The sequence below is a fragment of the Corythoichthys intestinalis genome, chromosome 3, assembly GCF_030265065.1.
Source record: "Corythoichthys intestinalis isolate RoL2023-P3 chromosome 3, ASM3026506v1, whole genome shotgun sequence".
Lineage (NCBI taxonomy): Eukaryota > Metazoa > Chordata > Actinopteri > Syngnathiformes > Syngnathidae > Corythoichthys > Corythoichthys intestinalis.
Genome location: NC_080397.1, coordinates 20,456,026 through 20,475,362, shown reverse-complemented (window position 1 = coordinate 20,475,362; position 19,337 = coordinate 20,456,026). Strand labels below are relative to the sequence as shown.

Here is a 19,337-nt window from a genome sequence, read left to right as displayed (position 1 = left end):
TGAGTGATCAGCATGTTTGTTTCACTATTTTTCTGTTTGGGTTGGAAACTTTGGTCAGGTATGTTTGTGCACCACAATTAGTTGGCAACTGGTCCAGCGTGTGTAGCCAAACTCGTGACTGAAGTGATCTGTGGTAGGCAGTGTTGGGGTTAGTTACTCCCAAAACATATTTCACATTACATATTACTCTCATAAATACTAATGCCTTACATTACTTTATTACTCCCTAAAGATATATATTTATAAGGTATAAATGTATTACGTGTTACTTTTTCTTTTTTCCTCGGGTCATTCTCCTAACGAGACGACAGATTGTGTCCTGGGCAGTCTCCCAAATCTGGACCACAGCATCACTGAGCCCCTGGACAGCCTGAGGAGCAAGCTTGCGGCACTGGATGGACCTAAACATAATGTCCCAGATTTGTTCCACTGTGTTTAGGTCAGGTGAATGTAAAGTTGGCCAGTCAATGGTATCAATTCATTCATCTTTCAGAAGTCCCTGGATACTATAGCCACATGAGGTCGGGAATTGTCGTGGACCAGGAGGAACCCAGGTCCGACTGCTCTAGTGCAGGTCCAGACAATGGCTCAAAGGATTTCACTCCGATATCTAGTAATAACTACCTAGTCAGGGTGCCATCATCTAACTTGAAGAAGTCTGTACGTCCTTCCAGGTATATGCCTCTCCAGACCCTCACTGACACACCACCAAAATGGTCATGCTGAATGATGTTGCAGGCAGCAAAAGATTCTCCACGGCATTTCCAGAATCTTTCACATCTGTTGCATGTGGACCTGCTCTCATCGGTGATGAGCATAAGGCACCAGTTGCCAATTCTGGTGGTCTATGGCAAATGCCAATCAAGCTCTACGGTCTGGGTAGTGAACACGTGGCCCACTACAGGACGTCATGCCCGCAGGCCATTTTCATGTAGCCTGTTTGTGGTAGTTTGGTCAAAAACATTCATACCAGTGGCCTGCTGGATGTCATTTTGTAGGGCTCTGGCAGTGCTCATACTGGATGTCCTTGCACAAAGGAGCAGGTGAGATCTTGCTGAGGGTTTAAAGACCTACTACGGCTCTATCCAGCTCTCCTGAAGTAACTGCCTGTCTCCTGGAAGACTTTGCTGGGAGACACAGCAAACCTTGCAATTTGAATGTGCCTTCCTGAAGGAGTTGGTTTACTTGTCCAACCTCTGTAGCGTCCAGGTACTGCACCATGCTATCAACAGAGATTTTGATCCAAGTCAGATGAAAAATTACAGCAGTAGAATATCAGTCAGTAAAAAATCAGCTAAAAGAGATGAGGAGGGGGAAAATGGCATCAGTGGCCTTAACATGGAGAACTATTCCTACTTTGGGGGCTGCTCATTGTTGCCCCTCTGATGCACCTGTTGTTGATTTCATTGGCAAAAAAGCAGCACAGACTAACTAACAACCCACTCTGCTACTTAACTGGCCAGATTAATATCCCAGAGGTTTGACTGATAGTTTACTATACTGTTATGAAAAAGTGTTAATCTATTTTTTTTAATAGAGTACCGGTATATACTGTATATGTACAGTATATGCAGGTTGCATCACTGTTGTTGCAAACATCAGACTGTCAGACTGACTGCTATCAGTGGTATTTATTTCTTCAACATAGTGCGCAAAGGAACTAGCAATGTAGCGCAAGTAACGAGCTTGTAAAATGTAAAACTGCAATATTAATTTTTCAAAGCAGTAATTCCTTACACCCCTCGTTACTGGAATAATACTGGTGATGGGCTAGCTCATATGCTAAGCTAATGAGACTAACCAATTTATAAAATGGATGAATAGTTATTCTGTCTCGACTAGTTATTCTGTCTTGACTAGTTGCTGTCTAAGGAAATACAATGTTTGATTGCCAGCTATTGGAATTCAATGCTATAACTCTGGGTAGTAGTCAACTGTTATTGTACCTGTTCAACAATATGGTGGCATCTCAAAAGTTTGAAGTCATGCAGAGAGAAAAAAGTAGGCCTACGAGAATAAGTCCTAATATTACAAGTTTAAAGTTTTGTGCGTTGCTTTGCTAATTGTTGTCAAATAATGTGGATAAAAGCATTTATCAGGCTGACCACTGTAATAATATTTCAACTTCATTTTAACGGATGCAGCGCAGTTTTACAGTATGTCTCGCAATATTACATAGTTACTTAATATTACGACTTTTTTTTTTCTTGTAGCATTAGGACATTATTCCTCATAATTCTATCAAGAATACGATAATTTTGTACAATTTCAATTAGCTATTCATCACAGGCAACATTTTTCAGATATCACAGCACTCACCTTTCATTGTTAATTGGTCTTGCATTGTTTCTCCTAATAAAAACATTGATTTATCACATCATTGCATTCTTAAAGAGGTTTCTTAATGAGCCTCAGTGTGATTAAGATGTGTCTTGACTGCAGTCAGCATAAGAAAGTGTGTTTATTTATGCATAAGAAATGTGGTGTAGTGAATGGAGATCTCCTGTCCTTGTCTTTCTGTCTGAAGTTTCACCATCATGGCGCGTTACAATAACCTCTGAAGTGCACAAGTGAAAAAGTGTGTAAGTCAACGGCAGAATAGCTGCACAGTGCAAGCCTGGCCTGTTGATGGGGGCATGCATGCAGCCAGAAAATGACCCGAGTTACGCATCTTTTTGCAATTTAAGCACATGCGATAATATAGTCCAAAGGTTTACAACTTTACTTGTTGATAGTTAGGATGTGTAAAATCAGGCTTACTGAACTCCCATTTGATGTGTTTTCATCATGAATTACTTTTTAGATGTCTGAACAAATTAGTGGGAGACCATGCATCCCTGTACAGATTGTATTTGATCTTTTAAATTATCCTATTCATGATTGGCCTTAATTATCAGTGTGTCTGAGTGAAAACATGCAATATTAGTTTCTGAAATATTATTTTCCATTTCTTCGGATACTGTAAAGCATCCACCGAGAGGTAACAGATTGCTTGTGTTGTCAGAATTCCAGGCAGAGAGAGCGTGTCGGAGCCTAGCCCCGGAAAAGTGACAGCAAAGCCGTAGCCAATTGCATGCACGTAGACACACATATGGAAGAAAGATAGAGGTTCTATAAATACATGGGGATAATGAGAGTGTGGTGTCGCAGTCCTCCTCATCTGCTTGTCGCCTCTAGCCATCCCATCTCTTTTCCCTTCCACTACATGTTGCATCTCAGTTAAGATGGCCAATGTGATTCATAGTGACAATAATTATAATACAATATAACTAATAATGAAAGAGAAACTGCCATTAATATACATTAAACTGAGCGCAAATGACCCACAAAATTCAAGCAGTACAATCATTTTGACTTGACTGGCCAAAAAGTAGGCACGGGAGCTTTTTTTTAATGCAGCGTGCATGTCATGATCTCAGGCAAAACGGGGCTGCAGGCACCTGGTGTCAGCATCATGATGTGAATGTCAAGAGGGACCATGTTTGTCTATGTGATGTTCTCTTCATTTTTGCGTGAAGTTGCTGCACAACTTCTGACCTGACACTGAAGGTTTACCTCTTCATCCTTGTGTTGGAAAGCATTAGTTTTAAATGCACATCCTCGAATTAGCAATTCATTTGTCAATAGTAGCCAAACAGAATTTATTAATATTTTTACCCCCATTTGTGCATTTCTTTGCAGTTTTAGGTTTCACTTTTGCTTGGTCGGGGATAATATTAAATCAATGCAACGTTACCAATGGATTGTGCTAGTAATGGTAGAAACGAATCATTCTTTTGATATACAACTCCTGCCAAAATTGATGGAATCGGCATTATAGAAGGGAAAAACAGATCATTGACATGATCCCAAACTATAAATTGCTACAAGGGTCATTCAATAAATAAGAGGAATTTTTCGGTATGAGGACTTCTATTACAAATAGCATTTTTTTTTTTTTTTATTTACTGCAAGTTTTCAACAGCTAATAAATCCCTCAATTTAACATCAGAATCAATGAAAACATAATCAACAACAAACAATGAAATTGTGGCGCATCCCTTTACATTGCAGGATTAGTTAGCATGGTAGCATTTATTTTATGTAAATATTACACATGTGCGGCTCGTTTTTGAGTTCATTGTGGCGCCGCCTTACCACAAGTCCACAACAAAGAGCTTTTTATGTTGAAATTCATGTGAATAAATGCTTAAATCCATGAATTATTTATAGATATGGATGTAAAACAGTATCGACTCTTGGTTAAAAGCTAAAAAACGGTCAATTTGTTTACTTTACGTACAGTGTATCACAAAAGTCAGTACACCCCTTGCATTTCCGCAGATATTTAAGTATATCTTTTCATGGGACAACACTGACAAAATGACACTTTGACACAATGAAAAGTAGTCTGTGTGCAGCTTGTATAACAGAGTTAACTTATTTTCCCCTCAAAATAACTCAAAATATAGCCATTAATATCTAAACCCCTGGCAACAAAAGTGAGTACACCCCTTAGAAACTACATCCCTAAATGTCCAAATGGAGTACTGCTTGTCATTTTCCCTCCAAAATGTCATGTGACTCATTAGTGTTAATAGGTCCAGGTGTGGACTTAATTCTCGATTCTTGGTCAAAAGCAAAAACTGGGCAGTTGGCAGTTATTTTACGTAAACATTGCGAGGTATGGAGCAGCTAACTTCTCCAATTGATTTTTTTCACAATGTTTCAAAATGCATGCATGGTGCGAAAAATATAATAATTACCTCGAATCCTCGAACAAATCACTCCTGAGACAATCCTTCTTGTTAGTATGCGATCCAGATTTCGTACTTTTTGAATGTAAATCCGGCATTGTGCTCAAAAGCATGTGTGAGAGTTTCACTCCCACCGATATTTAATGAATGAAGCTGAGTCACACAGACCCCTACGGGCAGGCGGGGCGCAGAGAATGACAAAGCTTACCAGTCAAGTATCTTGATGATGATGATGTTAATTGCCAAAACTAGCTAAAGTTTTTTTTTTTTTTTTTAATCTGCAGAAGAAATTAAATTCATGTGAGAAAAGTAAAACAGAAAAATGAAAAAAGTAGGCTTCTATCTATTAAAAGTCCTTATACTGATAAATTAACCTTATTTATTGATGACCCTTGTATGTTCTCGCTTTAGGGGACAGTAAAAGAAATCTAGAAAAGAAAGATTATGGCAAACACTAACAGTCACTGTTTCAGTCCAAGCAGAGTGGAAAATCAAATAATCAATTCTAAGGGGAAAAAATGATGGAATCACCCTGTAAAAAAAATATTTCCCAAAACTAACACATATGAATTAATAAGCTGAAGTGATCACACATTGGAGAGCTCTTGTACCATGTAGTAGATTGACCTGAACAATGTCTCATGAGAGAACTCAATTGAAACATACAAATACAAGTATTTTCCATTTTTTTCTAAAAGCTAAATTATCACACAATGTCGAAAAAGCTGGATGTTCACAGTCGACTGTGTCCAAAAATCTGGACCAAGTACAAACTACAATGCAAGGTTGTTCATAGCAAGTAAACATAAAAAGTATCAAGACAGAAAACTTCAAGCAAGAAGCACAACTTTACAAAGTAGCAACGGAATGGGAAGAAAGGGGAGTCATAGTATGTGATCAAACTGTGAGAAAGTGTCTAAAGGATATAACAGCATTTACATAAAGAAAAATCAAGCGAAAACCATCAATAACACCTAAACAGAAAGGAAGGTTACAATGGGCTAGGGAAAAGCTGACTTGGCTTTTGGATGACTGGATGAAAGTCATATTTAGTGATAAATCTGCATTGGGCGGGCTGATGAAGCTGGAACTTTTGTTTAGTGCTATTGCAATGAGAGTTATGAAGTCAATTGCCTGAAGAAGGCAAATATCCACAGCCATTACATGTCCTGGAAAGGCACGTAGAAAATGGCTGTTGTGTCATAAGGCATAGTGTGATTACATACAGTATTATCCATGATTGTTTTCCCATACTTCATATGCAGGTAACCCAACAATATTAATGGACAAAAAAAAAAGAAAACACTGAAACTCTCCACAAAAGCATCACTAGAGAACAATTTGATTCCCATAGTGTTCCTGCTGGCTCTCCTTGTTCTCTTCTCATTGATGTGAAAATCGACGTACGCATACAGGAATATCAATGTGCTGTGTGCTTTTTTTTTTTTTTTTTTGGTCTCCCGCCACACACCTGCTCATTTGCCTCCGTGTTATTTTCTTTTTGTGTGTGTATGCTGGGCATCTGTGGGTTTATCATTTGATTTTCTTTTATTACCATTTCACATGTTTTGAGGCTGCTGTCTGAACCACATCCGAGCACATCTTTCAGGGTTGGGACACACCACACACACATAGTTTTGTACTCTGTGTTTGTTTTTTAATTGGATGCTATTCGTATTGGGTCGCAACTCGGCCATGGGTGATCGATGAAAACGGGGTACGGAAAAAGTGGACTTTGTATAAAATGAAGAAAAATAACCAAATTGACTACCTAAGAGCTGAAGTCATACATAATTCAGATTGTTGACCACATTGTCACATTTCTTTTCCCTTTTAGCCTATTTTAAAGTCAATTTAAGTGATGAGCTCAATCTCGCTTGATAAAGACGTCTATGCAAATGATTGGTCTCACAAAAGACTGCCCAACCTCATTGGAAAGATGTGGGAGGATGTGTGGGACTGTGCTATTGGTTGTCTACCGCTACGGCACCAATCACATCTTGCATGGCCCGGTTTTCACAGCAGAGATTTACCATTTCCCGATCAAAAGAGAAAGGAAAAAAGACTTGATGGTCCTGAGCACTGGCTGTGTCACCGCCAACCCAAAGTCTGCGTATCCATGACAACGCCAAGATCCACTCTTAGCCACAGACTCCTCTCAGCGCAAAGTGCTGAGGGAGGAAGTGGAGATAAGACGAGATTAAATTCAATTTGCTCTGAACGGCTGCTTGGCCCTCATGTAAATGGAATAAGTAGGTTACATCGTGTTACACAGGCAAGGGGACAAATAATGTTGTCATCCCTAAGTCCCCATTTGCTCTGTTGATTGCTTTCCCCTGCTAGAAGTGTGATCACTAAACAGTCTTAAGAAAAGGGGAAACACATCTCGTTTCCACTGGACTCAGAACTGTTTGTTGACAACTCTGCTCTTTTTAAAAAAGTACAAAGAACTACATGCGGCAATTCTGCAAGTGTTCAACATTGCCTGCTGTGAAAGTCAATACAGCTTTTTTGATGCTGGAGCATATTAAATGTCAACACCAAGATGCCCTCTACCCAAACAGGTTCACTTATGAAATCATTTTAACATTGTTTATTGAAGGGGCAGGTGCATTCGTACCTGGACGTGGATCGTGTTGACCCATTTCACCTCAAATTGGTGCCCTTTTTTTTTGGATCATGTTAGTTGGATTGAAAAGACCTGTATGTATATGCGATGTACATCCATTCCTTGAAGTCAACCTGAACCCACTTTCGTCACTTGTGGTCTCTGTATCCAAACAATGAAGGTGATGCAGTTGGTTCAGGTATTCATTCATTCATTTTTTTTTCTGGGCACGATGTGGAAAACACTGTCAAATACACACACCCCAAATATGTATAAAGGATGGAACACAATACTTCCTATCACTGTGTATTTAATGAAATAATTTGAGTGTATTGCGCTGTATGAACAAATGCAAAACTTGCTGTGATTAGTGTAGTCGCTTGATGTGTGTTATCGATTAGAAAATCAAAAATCTGATTTCTTAGAACTCCGGTCTCCTCTCACATCCCCAAAAAACATACATGGTAGGCTGATTTGACACTCCAAATACTCCATAGGTGTTATTGTAACTGTGAAAGGTTGTTTGTCTTAATGTGCCCTGCACATAACCTGCCTCCTGCCCGTAGTTTGCTGGGAGAGGCTCCAATACCGCTGCGACATTTTTAAAAGACCATATCACTCAGTTCTAGGGGTGCACGATATCCATTTTTTGAAACAGATCTCGATAACTTCCTGCTCCTCAAAGCCGATACCGATATCGATAACCGATAATATATAATTTTTTAAATGTATATTCACCTGAGTTTTTGAACAACTGGAGGTTTTAAAAAAAATGTTTTGGATTTAACATAGAATTGCCTTTGACCTCACCAGATTTTTCATAATGACATGAACATTATTACAATGAACAAAAAAAAGACAAGAACAGTCTTGACTTCAAATAAAATGCCAATATTTTTTCAAATATTATTTGAGTCAATCACAATCAATTAGTTAATATAATTGAAGATGTGTTTCCTGAACAATGAGCACTGAACTAAAACTTAAACCCAACAGGTATTGTGCTTTGTCATCAGATAAAAATATTTGGTACTACAGGAGAGGAGACTGTTGTGGTCTTGGTCCATGAAACAACCAGTGCAGCTTCATTCACAGCTCGTGTGTCCTCGTACACTTTTAAAACACTATCGAAGCGATTGGCATCTTTTAAGTGGCTTATTAAGATGTGTTTCTCGCCAGCCGAGCGGCACACTTGAGCGTGCCGTCACAGAAAGGGAGTACTTGATTTACAAACGCACACATCCCAATCCACCGACACTATGCCCAAAATATTAAAGTACATGTACTGTCGAAAACAGCCAGCTAACAATTAATGCACTTCCATAAACCACAAGCCTTGGTCTTTTCTTGCTTTTATGGGAAGACACTCGTCTCAATATTATGAAAGTACAACAGAAAATAAACATATTCAATGAAACAACAAACTGCACAATGCACTTATACAGTATACAGAACTATTATATGTATAGCATAGCACACTTGCTTGAGCTACTAGCCTTAAGTATTGGCTGGCTTCTATAACACAACAACTTATGAAGTTCTGTACATATGACCCTTCACCACAGAAGTAAACATATATTGCACATCCATATGTTATAGTAAACATAAAATACTTACAGACATACAGTACTATGCAAAGGTTTTAGGCAGGACACCTGCCTAAAACTTTTGCACAGTACTGTATATATATTTTTTTAATTATTAAATTTATTAGGATCATGGAAGCTTCCACCTGGGCAAAATATATACATACAGTATATCCTGTATATACATAATATAATAAAAATATACAGTACTGTGCAAAAGTTTTAGGCAGATGTCCTGCCTAAAACTTTTGCACAGTACTGTATATTTTCAAGGCGGAAACGTAACAGAACACATTCATGATTGTCAGTGCTATGGCTAGACACCGCACTGTGTAAGTGAATGAGCTTGTGAGCCAAACTGTAACAAAAAAATAGATGCAGCGAATAATTTGACCAGCAGGTGGCAGCAATGCCCCGTAAATGGTCAACTGATTTCCCATACTGCTGTGTAAAGCCAGCACAGTACATATTATTGGTCCTATTAATAATGTTATTGGATTTATTGGGATGACGTCGAAATTCCTATTATCGGACTGATAATTATCAGGTGTCAGTACTCAGTTCTTTAACAAATGTTGAAAGTGTTCCAAAATATCTAATCTACTTCCTTCTTTGTAGGTAGAAGAAGTGGTGGATGTTGGTACTTTTGCCGCAGAGGACATCCACATCCCCAGCATCTATGTCCACAGAGTTGTCCAGGGAGGCAGCTACGAAAAAAGGATTGAGGTATAAAGCAAAGTTTGATGCAAATCTGGTTTACCAGAATACAACAAAAGGATGTTAAAAGGAGAATTACATGCAAAGTATACTGTATTTATAACATGACATTTTGATTCATATTGCCTTCATAGTATAAGAATTAAAAAGATAATTATTCTTTTTTTGGTGAACTGTCTTCTCCAAAGTCACACAGAAAAACAGATCTGAAGGCCAATAGTTTGAAATACTTCTGTAGTTGTTTAAATTGGGATATTTGTTGAAATTACAGCTATGCTGAAAAAGGTTTAAGGGGACAGTTAGAAAGAACAGACATGGGGATTAGGGTTACTGGTACATATTAATACATCAGAAGTTTAAGTGAATATGCTGTATGTGCTACATGATTATTACCAGGGGTGTGCATAATTGGTAAGCATTTTTAAAGCAACCATATGATTGCTAGGCATTTAAATCAGAAAAGACCGAAGCTTAACAAACTACAGACTAATGTTAGCAATGATCATGTAAACATACAGCATGTGTCGACTACAACGTATGTCTTATACATACAAAAAAATAAATGAGTACATACTACAGTCTTTAAACATAGTTTCAAATTGCACTGGGGTTAAATTGTTGCATGAATAATTAATCATTTCTAGCGAGGCAGGTTAACAAAGATAAAAGAGGCGATATCCGTGAACTATTGCCATGACAGGAGTGAGGAAGAGCTACTTTTCTTAACATATAAACACATGGCAAAGAAATATCTCATTTTGTAATGCATCAACAGCATCCTAAAAAGCGTTTTATTCCTGCATCCATTTTCATTTCAATTAAAGACCAACAGATGTAAACACTTAAAGATACACTCGCTTTACCCCCAGTCAATCGACCCCATTCGATGCATGTAGTACGAGCATGCCACTAATCCTTGTCTTATTTCTGACTGTCCCATGATTCATTTGAGATTCCTAACCATTTTCTTTCACTAGAACTAGATTACATAGTTAACAGACTGTTTGTAATAGTTGGAGCAGCCTTAGTTTAGGTAACCTACAGATTACTGAGCTCTGGCAACCTGAACGCAGACACAGGATTTATTTCATAATTGGCTGATTGGTGGAGGCGGGACATCCGTTGAAAACGCAGAATCGAAACAAAAACAGCTTTTACAGGGTGACAATTGACTTTTAAAATGGGAAAATATAGACTTAACTATTGAGAACCGTGTTATAAGTATTTGTCAAAAAACATTTTTCAAAGTCTATTGAAATATTATTGTCATTTATAAATACTTGAATTGCAATTCTTACATATGGTTCCTTTAAGCGCTTATTGCATTTCAGTTATATTTTGCACATGCAAGGGAATGCGAAATTGTAAGCGAACGATGATGGGTGAAGTGAGAATGGAAAACATTGGTTTGCACAAAATACAAATGACGAAAAAAAACGTTTTTTGTGCACACATAACCCATTCTTATGCATGCAGAACATGTGTACTTATGCATTTTTTGCTCAGTATTTCGCATTATGTAAATGATGTTTTCCATTGTGTTTTTGTACAGTAATTGCAGCCATAGCCAAATGCTATAATTTCACATCCAGACATTTTAGTTAATCAGTGTTTGACTGTCTCCAGAAACGCACAGTAAGGAAAATCCAAGAGGAAAAGCCAAAACCAAAGAAGGATTCTGATATTGTCCGAGAAAGGATCATTCGTCGTGCAGCTTTGGAGTTTGAAGATGGAATGTATGGTATCCTTTTTTCTGATAGAGCTGTTAACTTATTTTAAATCCCAGAATTGTTGGCGTTACTCCACCTTAATCAAATAAATGCCCAGGGAAGCTCTACACATGTTCCTAGCCCTTTCCCACTTTCATAATAAATTGTCAACATGTCAGTTAATTGTATTATTTGAAAACTAGTCAGCTGATTGATTAATCTGTTATTAGACCCAAATATTTTACTACCATTTTCCAGGAAACAATTTTGGTCTGCCAATAACAGCTGCAAATAAGAGACAAAGTCAACGCATATATTGTATATATTGTAGTATATATATATCTATAGTCTAATTTATTTATTTTTTTTAGTTACTGTACATCCCCTCCCATCATGCACAGAGTGTAAACACCAAATCTTTACATTTTTTCTTTGCATGTTTAATCTGATCCTTAACAAAGTTTCTCCAGCTAATCTTGGTATTGGCATCCCTATGTTAGCTAGCAATTTCATTAAACCAGACATAACTGTACATCTGCAAAGCGAAAATGGAATTTTAGGACTGGTAAGTTTTTTTATTCTTAGTATTTCATTTTTTCCCCTTCTGCTCCTCTGTAGAGGAAAGCACTTGCTACTACAAGCTGAAGCTGCCCTCTACTGGCCCATGACCGACAGACAACATGGGCACCAATAAGTCCTGTGCTGCATGCGCCTGCCTCTACTGTCAAATTCCTAATCTACTGAACGCTGCCCTCTACTGGGTAGCCTCTAACTGTAATTCTGCAATTAATTATTCAACCCTGTTACCAAAATAAAAAACAAAAAAAAATGGTGCCAAGGATCGATAGATATTGGTCCACATCAAATTGCTACCAAGTTTCGAGATGATCGGTTCACAAATGCTGAAAGAGTGGGACTTCAAAGTTAGTGTCCACGAGAACAACAAACACAACCTGAGTGGTAACTTGACAGGCCTTCAATCTGTAATAACAACCTGAATGGTGACTGAACAGGCCTTCAGCCTATAAAAATGGCTACATGGGGCCAATTATAGTTGGAGCCCTTATTTAAAGTGAGTTCATTGTGGTAGCTAGACTTATTTTCTTTTTGTTTATGAAATCATTATTTGCTGTCTTAGTCCAATGAAAAGGATGTTGCAGCTGTGATGGAATGACTCGACAATCACTTGTTGACAGGAGAGTGTGGGCGTCCATGGCAATAACCAATTTGTAAAAATGTCTTTGATTATGAGTGCCAGTTTAGAACTAGTGAAGCACAACTGTCTCCCCCTCACAAATCAAAGTCTTGTCGAGGCAGTGCAATGTGATTGTGTCCAAGCTTATTGAGTCGCTGTGTGAACCTAAATCTAATCCTAGTTTATCTTGGTTTTATCATTGCAGGGTCCATATCCAACTGACTGTGAAGTAGATGCAGACCTGATTAATGCAGGTGAGGCCAATCAATATGAGCCCATGTTAATTTGTAGTGAAAGCAAAAAGAAAAAATGAAGCAAGGACACACACTAAACAGCATGAATATCAATTTCACAGATTGGTGTTGCTCATTAATCTTTAACATGTAGTACATTCGTTTAGGCAAATACTCAGCTCAATGTAAGATGTTTCAATGTTCTGTAGGAAAGGAGACTGTTACAGTGCTTCCTGGAGCTGCCTATTTCTCCAGTGATGAGTCATTTGCCATGATTCGAGGGTAAGACTCAAAAAGATCTGAAAATCAAATGTGCAGGCAATACAGAAAATTTACAGTTTAGATCTGCGAATATGGTAATTTTCGGACTATATGGCTCACATGACTAAAAGCCGCCACCCACCAAATTTCGCATGAGAAGCCGCACAGGACTATAAGCCGCAGCTATATTCACTGTATTATGGCATATTTAAAACAAAAGATATTAACCATAACACTTTATTTGACAGCGGTGTCATAAGACAAATTATTCCACTTTTGAATGGAAGTAAAAGATTTAACTGGAGATGATTTGCCGGATTACACTAAATGACATCTTTCATAAGCATTCATTAATGCTCATGGCAGTGTCATATCATTTGTCTTATGACAGTCTTATGACGCAGCTGTCAAATAAAGTGTTACCTATTAACCCAAATAAATCAACAAATCAGCCGCACTGGACTATAAGCCACAGGATTCAAAATGATGGAAAAAGTAGCTATTTATAGTCCGAAAATTACGGTAAACTATATTCCATATCAATATTTTCCTCAAAGTACTGTATGTCTTATTCCCATATTTCTTTATGTCCCCCCTTTTCGCTGCTTTTGACAATAAATAAAGCATAATGAACAACCACAATGGGAGTATACGTACCAAACTCCCATGTGATACATTAAAACTGTTCAGACCATAAGGACACTCATTCATATTCTCCATGTCTGAGCAACTGAACAGGACAGGTAAATAGAAAGAAAAAAAAAGTTGGGGAAAAAAAGTACCCGTAATTTTCGCACTATAAGGCGCACCTGACTATAAGCCGCCACCCACCAAATTTGGCACGAAAACAGCATTTGTTCATAGATAAGCCTCACTGGACTATAGGCCGCAGCTGTCCTCACTATATTATGGGATATTATTATTTTGTTTTGGGATATATTTTATTTTATTTACACTTTATATGACAGCGACATCATACGACTGTCATATGCTAAATGAACCACCATGAAGCTTTGAACCAATGGCTGCATAGCTTCATTGCTTCAAGAAGCTTCATTTGGCCATCACTGCTTGCTTGAGGGAAACAGTCAACCTCTGCTGCCACCTGCTGTTAACACTGTTGTTGTCCAACAGGCCTCCTAGCATGCATTGCAGCGCAACAGACAGTAAATAACAATCAAAATTCATGTTCTGTGCCAATATTTTCTTCAGTTACTGTTCCAGCTGTTTCATTAATTGCAAGTTATGGTATTTGGTAAAACTTTATATGACAGTGGCGCCATAAGACTGCCATTAGACAGTCATAATTATGGCATGACACTGTCCTGAGCAAAGATGAATGCTTATAACAGATGTCATTTAGTGTTATCCGACAAATTATCTCACTTTTGAATGGATATAAAATATCCAAGCTGGATATACAGTGCCTTGCAAAAGTATTCCACTTTTCAGTTTTTTATTTGTTAAAAAAGTTTAAATTATCCAATAAATGTTGTTCCACTTCACGATTGTGTCCCACTTGTTGATTCTTGACAAAAAAATTAAATTTCATATCTTTATGTTTGAAGCCTGAAATGTGGCGAAAGGTTGCAAGATTCAAGGAGGCCGAATACTTTTGCAAGGCACTGTAAATAGAGTTAGTTACACAATTTCCTAAACAACACTTAATGACATCTGTCATAAGCATTCAGTAATGCCCATAATAGTGTCATGTCTTCGATCTGTCGGTCTTATGCCAGTTTTATGAGGCGGTTCTCAAATAAAATGTTACCTATCAAACTAAATAAATCAACAAATTAGCCGCACTGGACCATAAGCTGCAGGATTCAAAATGAAGGAAAAAAGTAGCGGCTTATAGTCCGAAATTTACGGTATATGCTTTTGAACAAGGGTTTAATTGATAAAAACCAATGTAGGTTTTAACCACAATTACTATTAACCCAACATATTTACAAAGAGCCTTCTTTATCAAATGTAAGTACAAAACAGCCTTGCCAATACTCCCAAACACTTGTGTTGCTTTTGATTTGTCAACTGTCTGATATCGCCCACCTGCACTCACATTAGTTGTGAGTGTGCATTTCTGTGTACGGGTACACAAAACTTGTGTAGATCCAATACTGCTCGTAAACAGCACTGTAAAGTCACACAGGCAATGACCATACAATAAACCTCAGACTCTTGGCACATATTATGAGCCTTTTAGAAACTCAATGGGTCCTTTGTTGGTATGCAAAATAATTATTATTGTCAAGTTATGTTGTTAGGTTTATAATATAGTGATTCCCACTTCTAGTTTGAGTGGGTCCCTTGGAAATGCAATGCTTTCCCCCTTCAAAAAAATAAAATAAAATAAAAATCACTTTTAAACTTTTAATGGTTATAGTGGTATGGTACGACCAGGGGTCGCGTTAACCGAATATTTTCCGTCGTTGACCGTTTTTTTTAAAATGGTGACGGAAAAAACTGAAGTCCATCCGTCATTTTGACAGGTTGCAATTCACACCCCAGACCACAGGGTGGCGAGTGAGCATATTAATTAGCTATTTTCTCTCTTGATGCATGACGTCGTTGGTCTTACTCGGAAAAATGTCAAGGCAACTGAGTGTTTGCCTGGCACGGCCAGACTGTTCTCCCTGTATTTTTCAAACACTTGCCACGTTTACATGGAGCCAAATATTCCAATTACAATCGGAATATTTGTTCAAACCGAATAAATGTGTTCCATATAAACACCTCATTCGGAATGAACAGGCCCAAACCGAATGGAATTTCATTCCGATTCACAGGGGTGGAATATTCCTTTTCCCAAACCGATTAGAAGTAAAATTATATCATGTAAACAGGGAAGCGGAATGGTGTCTAGTTGCGTTCTTTCTGCGCATGCTCCGTACAGACGTGGTGACGTCACTCGGTGACGTAAGTAACGTCACTTGCAACATGGCTTCCAAGCACACGCACAGCGCACCCACACAACTTTTTAAATGAGCGGCGTATCATTCTGAAGTTTTGTTTCCACTCGAAAAGTTAAAACAGCAGCTGATCTGACGATCGATCTCCATGTTTTGCAACGTGACGCTTTGTTTTGATTAATCTGCACATGTCAGACGGCAGTTGTCAAACGTCCTTTCGGAATAAAGGCAGTCACATGTAAACGCTGGATCGGAGTAGATGAAGTGACATGTAAACAGCTGATGTGAAATTTCCATTCGGAATGATTTGAATCGGTATAAATAAAAGTCAGCATGTAAACGTGGCTACTGAGAGAAAAGTCTGGGACACAGCCTCTCGAGTAGGTACAAAATCAATCGACAAATCAGATTTGTTTATTTGCGTGACGTGTTCTTCACGAGCAATGTCACTCTTGCGCGCCGAAAGTCGTCTCTACAACAACACGGATGGCGGGAGAGTCGAGAATATGTTCCAATCCGCGGTAAATTCAGTTTTAAATGAGCTAAAACACATCGACACGAGACATTGACAACAGTCTGTCTCGCGCTAGCCATGTTGAATAAACTCCGTTCTCCTCGTATGTTTACTTCAGCGCAAGTCCCTCGTTCTGCCCTCGTCGCTTTGCTAACCGGCACGTCTGCCCGTCGCTGATTGGTGCACTCCGCTGTCTGTTTGCCTCTTGTTAAGTTTGTTCGGACAGAATATTAATTAAAAATGAATGAAAACTAAATACTATTGAATATGTCATTATTATCATTTTAAAAATGTAAGTGACAGATAAAAATAGATTGTGACCGGATTTTTATGACACTGTCAGTCAAAATGACAGACAACGAAAAAGTCTAGCGCAACCTCTGGGTACGACACCTAAAATTAGCAGATACACTCATGCATGTTGATACTGTACCAATTATCGGAAATGAACTTAATCATTGCCATTGACAGCAATAGACATTGAATATGTTTCAGTGCTGTTGACGGTGATAGAAGTCCAATCAATTTTTCATAGAATGGATTTGACGTCTATTACCGTCAATGGCAGCCGGTGAGTTCATTTATGAAAAACATTAAAGCCATTAGAACAAGGAAGGTTCTTGACGTGTTTGGATATGTGATAATATGACAAATTTACTGTGTGGTCAATGTAACAGCTCATTTTTAGGGCCACATTGTTTCTCTCGCGTAATTCAATAATAATTTTGCTTGCAATGGAAAAAACACAAAAGAGAATGGGGAAAAAAAACCTGTTATAATTTTACACAAAACTCCAAAAATGGGCCAGACAAAAGTATTGGCACCCTTTGAAAAATCATGTGATGCTTCTCTAATTTGTGTAATTAACAGTACCTGTTACTTACCTGTGGCACATAACAGGTGGTGGCAATAACTAAATCACACTTGCAGCCAGTTAAAATGAATTAAAGTTGACACAACCTCTGTCCTGTGTCCTTGTGTGTACCACATTGAGCATAGAGAAAAGAAAGAAGACCAAAGAACTGTCTGAGGACCTGAGAAGCAAAATTGTGAGGAAGCATGGGCTATCTCAAGGCTACAAGTCTACTGTGGCGAACCTCCCTAGATGTGGACGAAAAAGAAAAATTGCGAGAGATTTAAATGAAAGATTGTTCGGATGATGGTTAAAGAACCTCGACTAACATCCAAACAAGTTCAAGCTGTCCTGCAGTCCGAGGGTACAACAGTGTCAACCAGTGTTATCCGTCTGCGTCTGAATGAAAAGGGACTCTATGGTAGGATACCCAGGAACAGGGCCAGCGCTAGCTATTTTGGTGCCCTAGGCATAAATGCTTTGTGGTGCCCCCCCCCCCCCTCCAGCCCCCCATCCAACCCCCCAATGATAGACATGAACAATATCTGAACATTTGTCAAAATTAATTATAGTATTATGCAGGCCGGCGGCACGGTGGCTGAGTGGTTAGCACGTCTGCCTCACAGTTCTGAGATCAAGGGTTCAATCCCGGGCTTCGGCCTTCCTGTGTGGAGTTTGCATGTTCTCCCCGTGCCTGCGTGGGTTTCCTCCGGGAACTCCGGTTTCCTCCCACATCCCAAAAACATGCATGGTAGGCTGATTGAACACTCTAAATTGTCCGTAGGTATGAGTGTGTGCGTGAATGGTTGTATGTCTCCTTGTGCCCTGCGATTGGCTGGCAACCAGTTCAGGGTGTCCCCTGCCTACTGCACGTAGTTAGCTGGGATAGGCTCCAGCACCTCCGCGACCCTCGTGAGGAAAAGCGGCATGGAAAATGAATGAATGAATGAATGAATGAATTATGCAGGCCCATATTTAAAACACAGATACATGATAACTTTAATATTATACCTTTATATACAGGGGTGCACATAATTTTTTTGCCAGGGTTCTCAGAGGAGGACCTGGAGATGTGACTTGGTCCTCATTGAGCTTGAGAGCCGACCCGCCTAATGCGATAAATTTATGACAAGCTTTACTTAGAGCCAATTAACTTTAATTAATTATATTAACAATTAATGCTTGATTAACATCAACTGGCACAACAAAATTGCCATTACTTTGAAGTGAAATGTAAAGAAATAAAAAGCACCAATTCAAAATAAAGGGCATTATGCGGCTCCCACAACCCTTTTTAAAAGTGGGATGTCCTCCTCATAAGACCTTATTGAACGTGCATGTTTAGCTTTGTAAAATGCGAGCAAAAACACGTTTGTCAGTGCATGTCGCTTTTCATTACCTTTATTCCGCCACTTGTCCATAGGGCGAGCGGGGTCCTGTTTGACATCGATAGTTTGCTTAATTGCCACATACTCTGTTTTTTTCGTGCTTTTCAAAGTTTGGATGGCTGAAATTCTTTGACCCTACATAAAATGCGCTGCTCTTATCGGCGACATTGGGATTCTCACAGCACATTATGTACCGCATTTCCGTGCGAGCATCATTTGCTTCTAGCCATGGTACCTCCTACTTTTCAGCAAAAGTCCTTTTTTTCGGTAGCTCCGGTGACGTCTCTGTCGTCTGTCTGTCTTTTGACGGGGGTGGGGGAACACGGAAGTAATTACTCACTGTGGCCTGCCTCTGACATTTTGAGAAGTTATTTTCTCGTGTCCGCCGCAAATACGGTGGTTAGCCATCGGTACGCAAAAGCGTATGGAAGTCGTTGAGGGCCAGCGCGTTTGTCTACGTCCGGTACGCATGCGCGCATGCGGACCACTTATGTGCACCCCTGTTTATAGACATGGACTGATAGGGCACCATATAAACATTCTGGACATAATGTGGAAACAATGAATATGAAAGGGGAAATCTACATAGCTTTAAGATTGTTTTTTTTTTTTCTAATTAGTTTCA

The 19,337-nt window shown here is 38.8% G+C and overlaps 1 protein-coding gene across 2 annotated transcripts in view; it reads left to right on the top strand.

The window, feature by feature from the left end:
* Positions 1-19,337, top strand: part of oxct1a (3-oxoacid CoA transferase 1a) — a 69,504-nt gene that overhangs the window by 15,295 nt on the left and 34,872 nt on the right. For both annotated transcript variants that reach the window (XM_057831946.1, XM_057831947.1), the window contains exons 8-12: positions 9,549-9,656; positions 11,274-11,388; positions 11,827-11,921; positions 12,757-12,805; positions 12,994-13,066. In XM_057831946.1, coding sequence (XP_057687929.1) covers positions 9,549-9,656; positions 11,274-11,388; positions 11,827-11,921; positions 12,757-12,805; positions 12,994-13,066 — 440 coding nt within the window. The remainder of the gene's footprint in view (positions 1-9,548; positions 9,657-11,273; positions 11,389-11,826; positions 11,922-12,756; positions 12,806-12,993; positions 13,067-19,337) is intronic.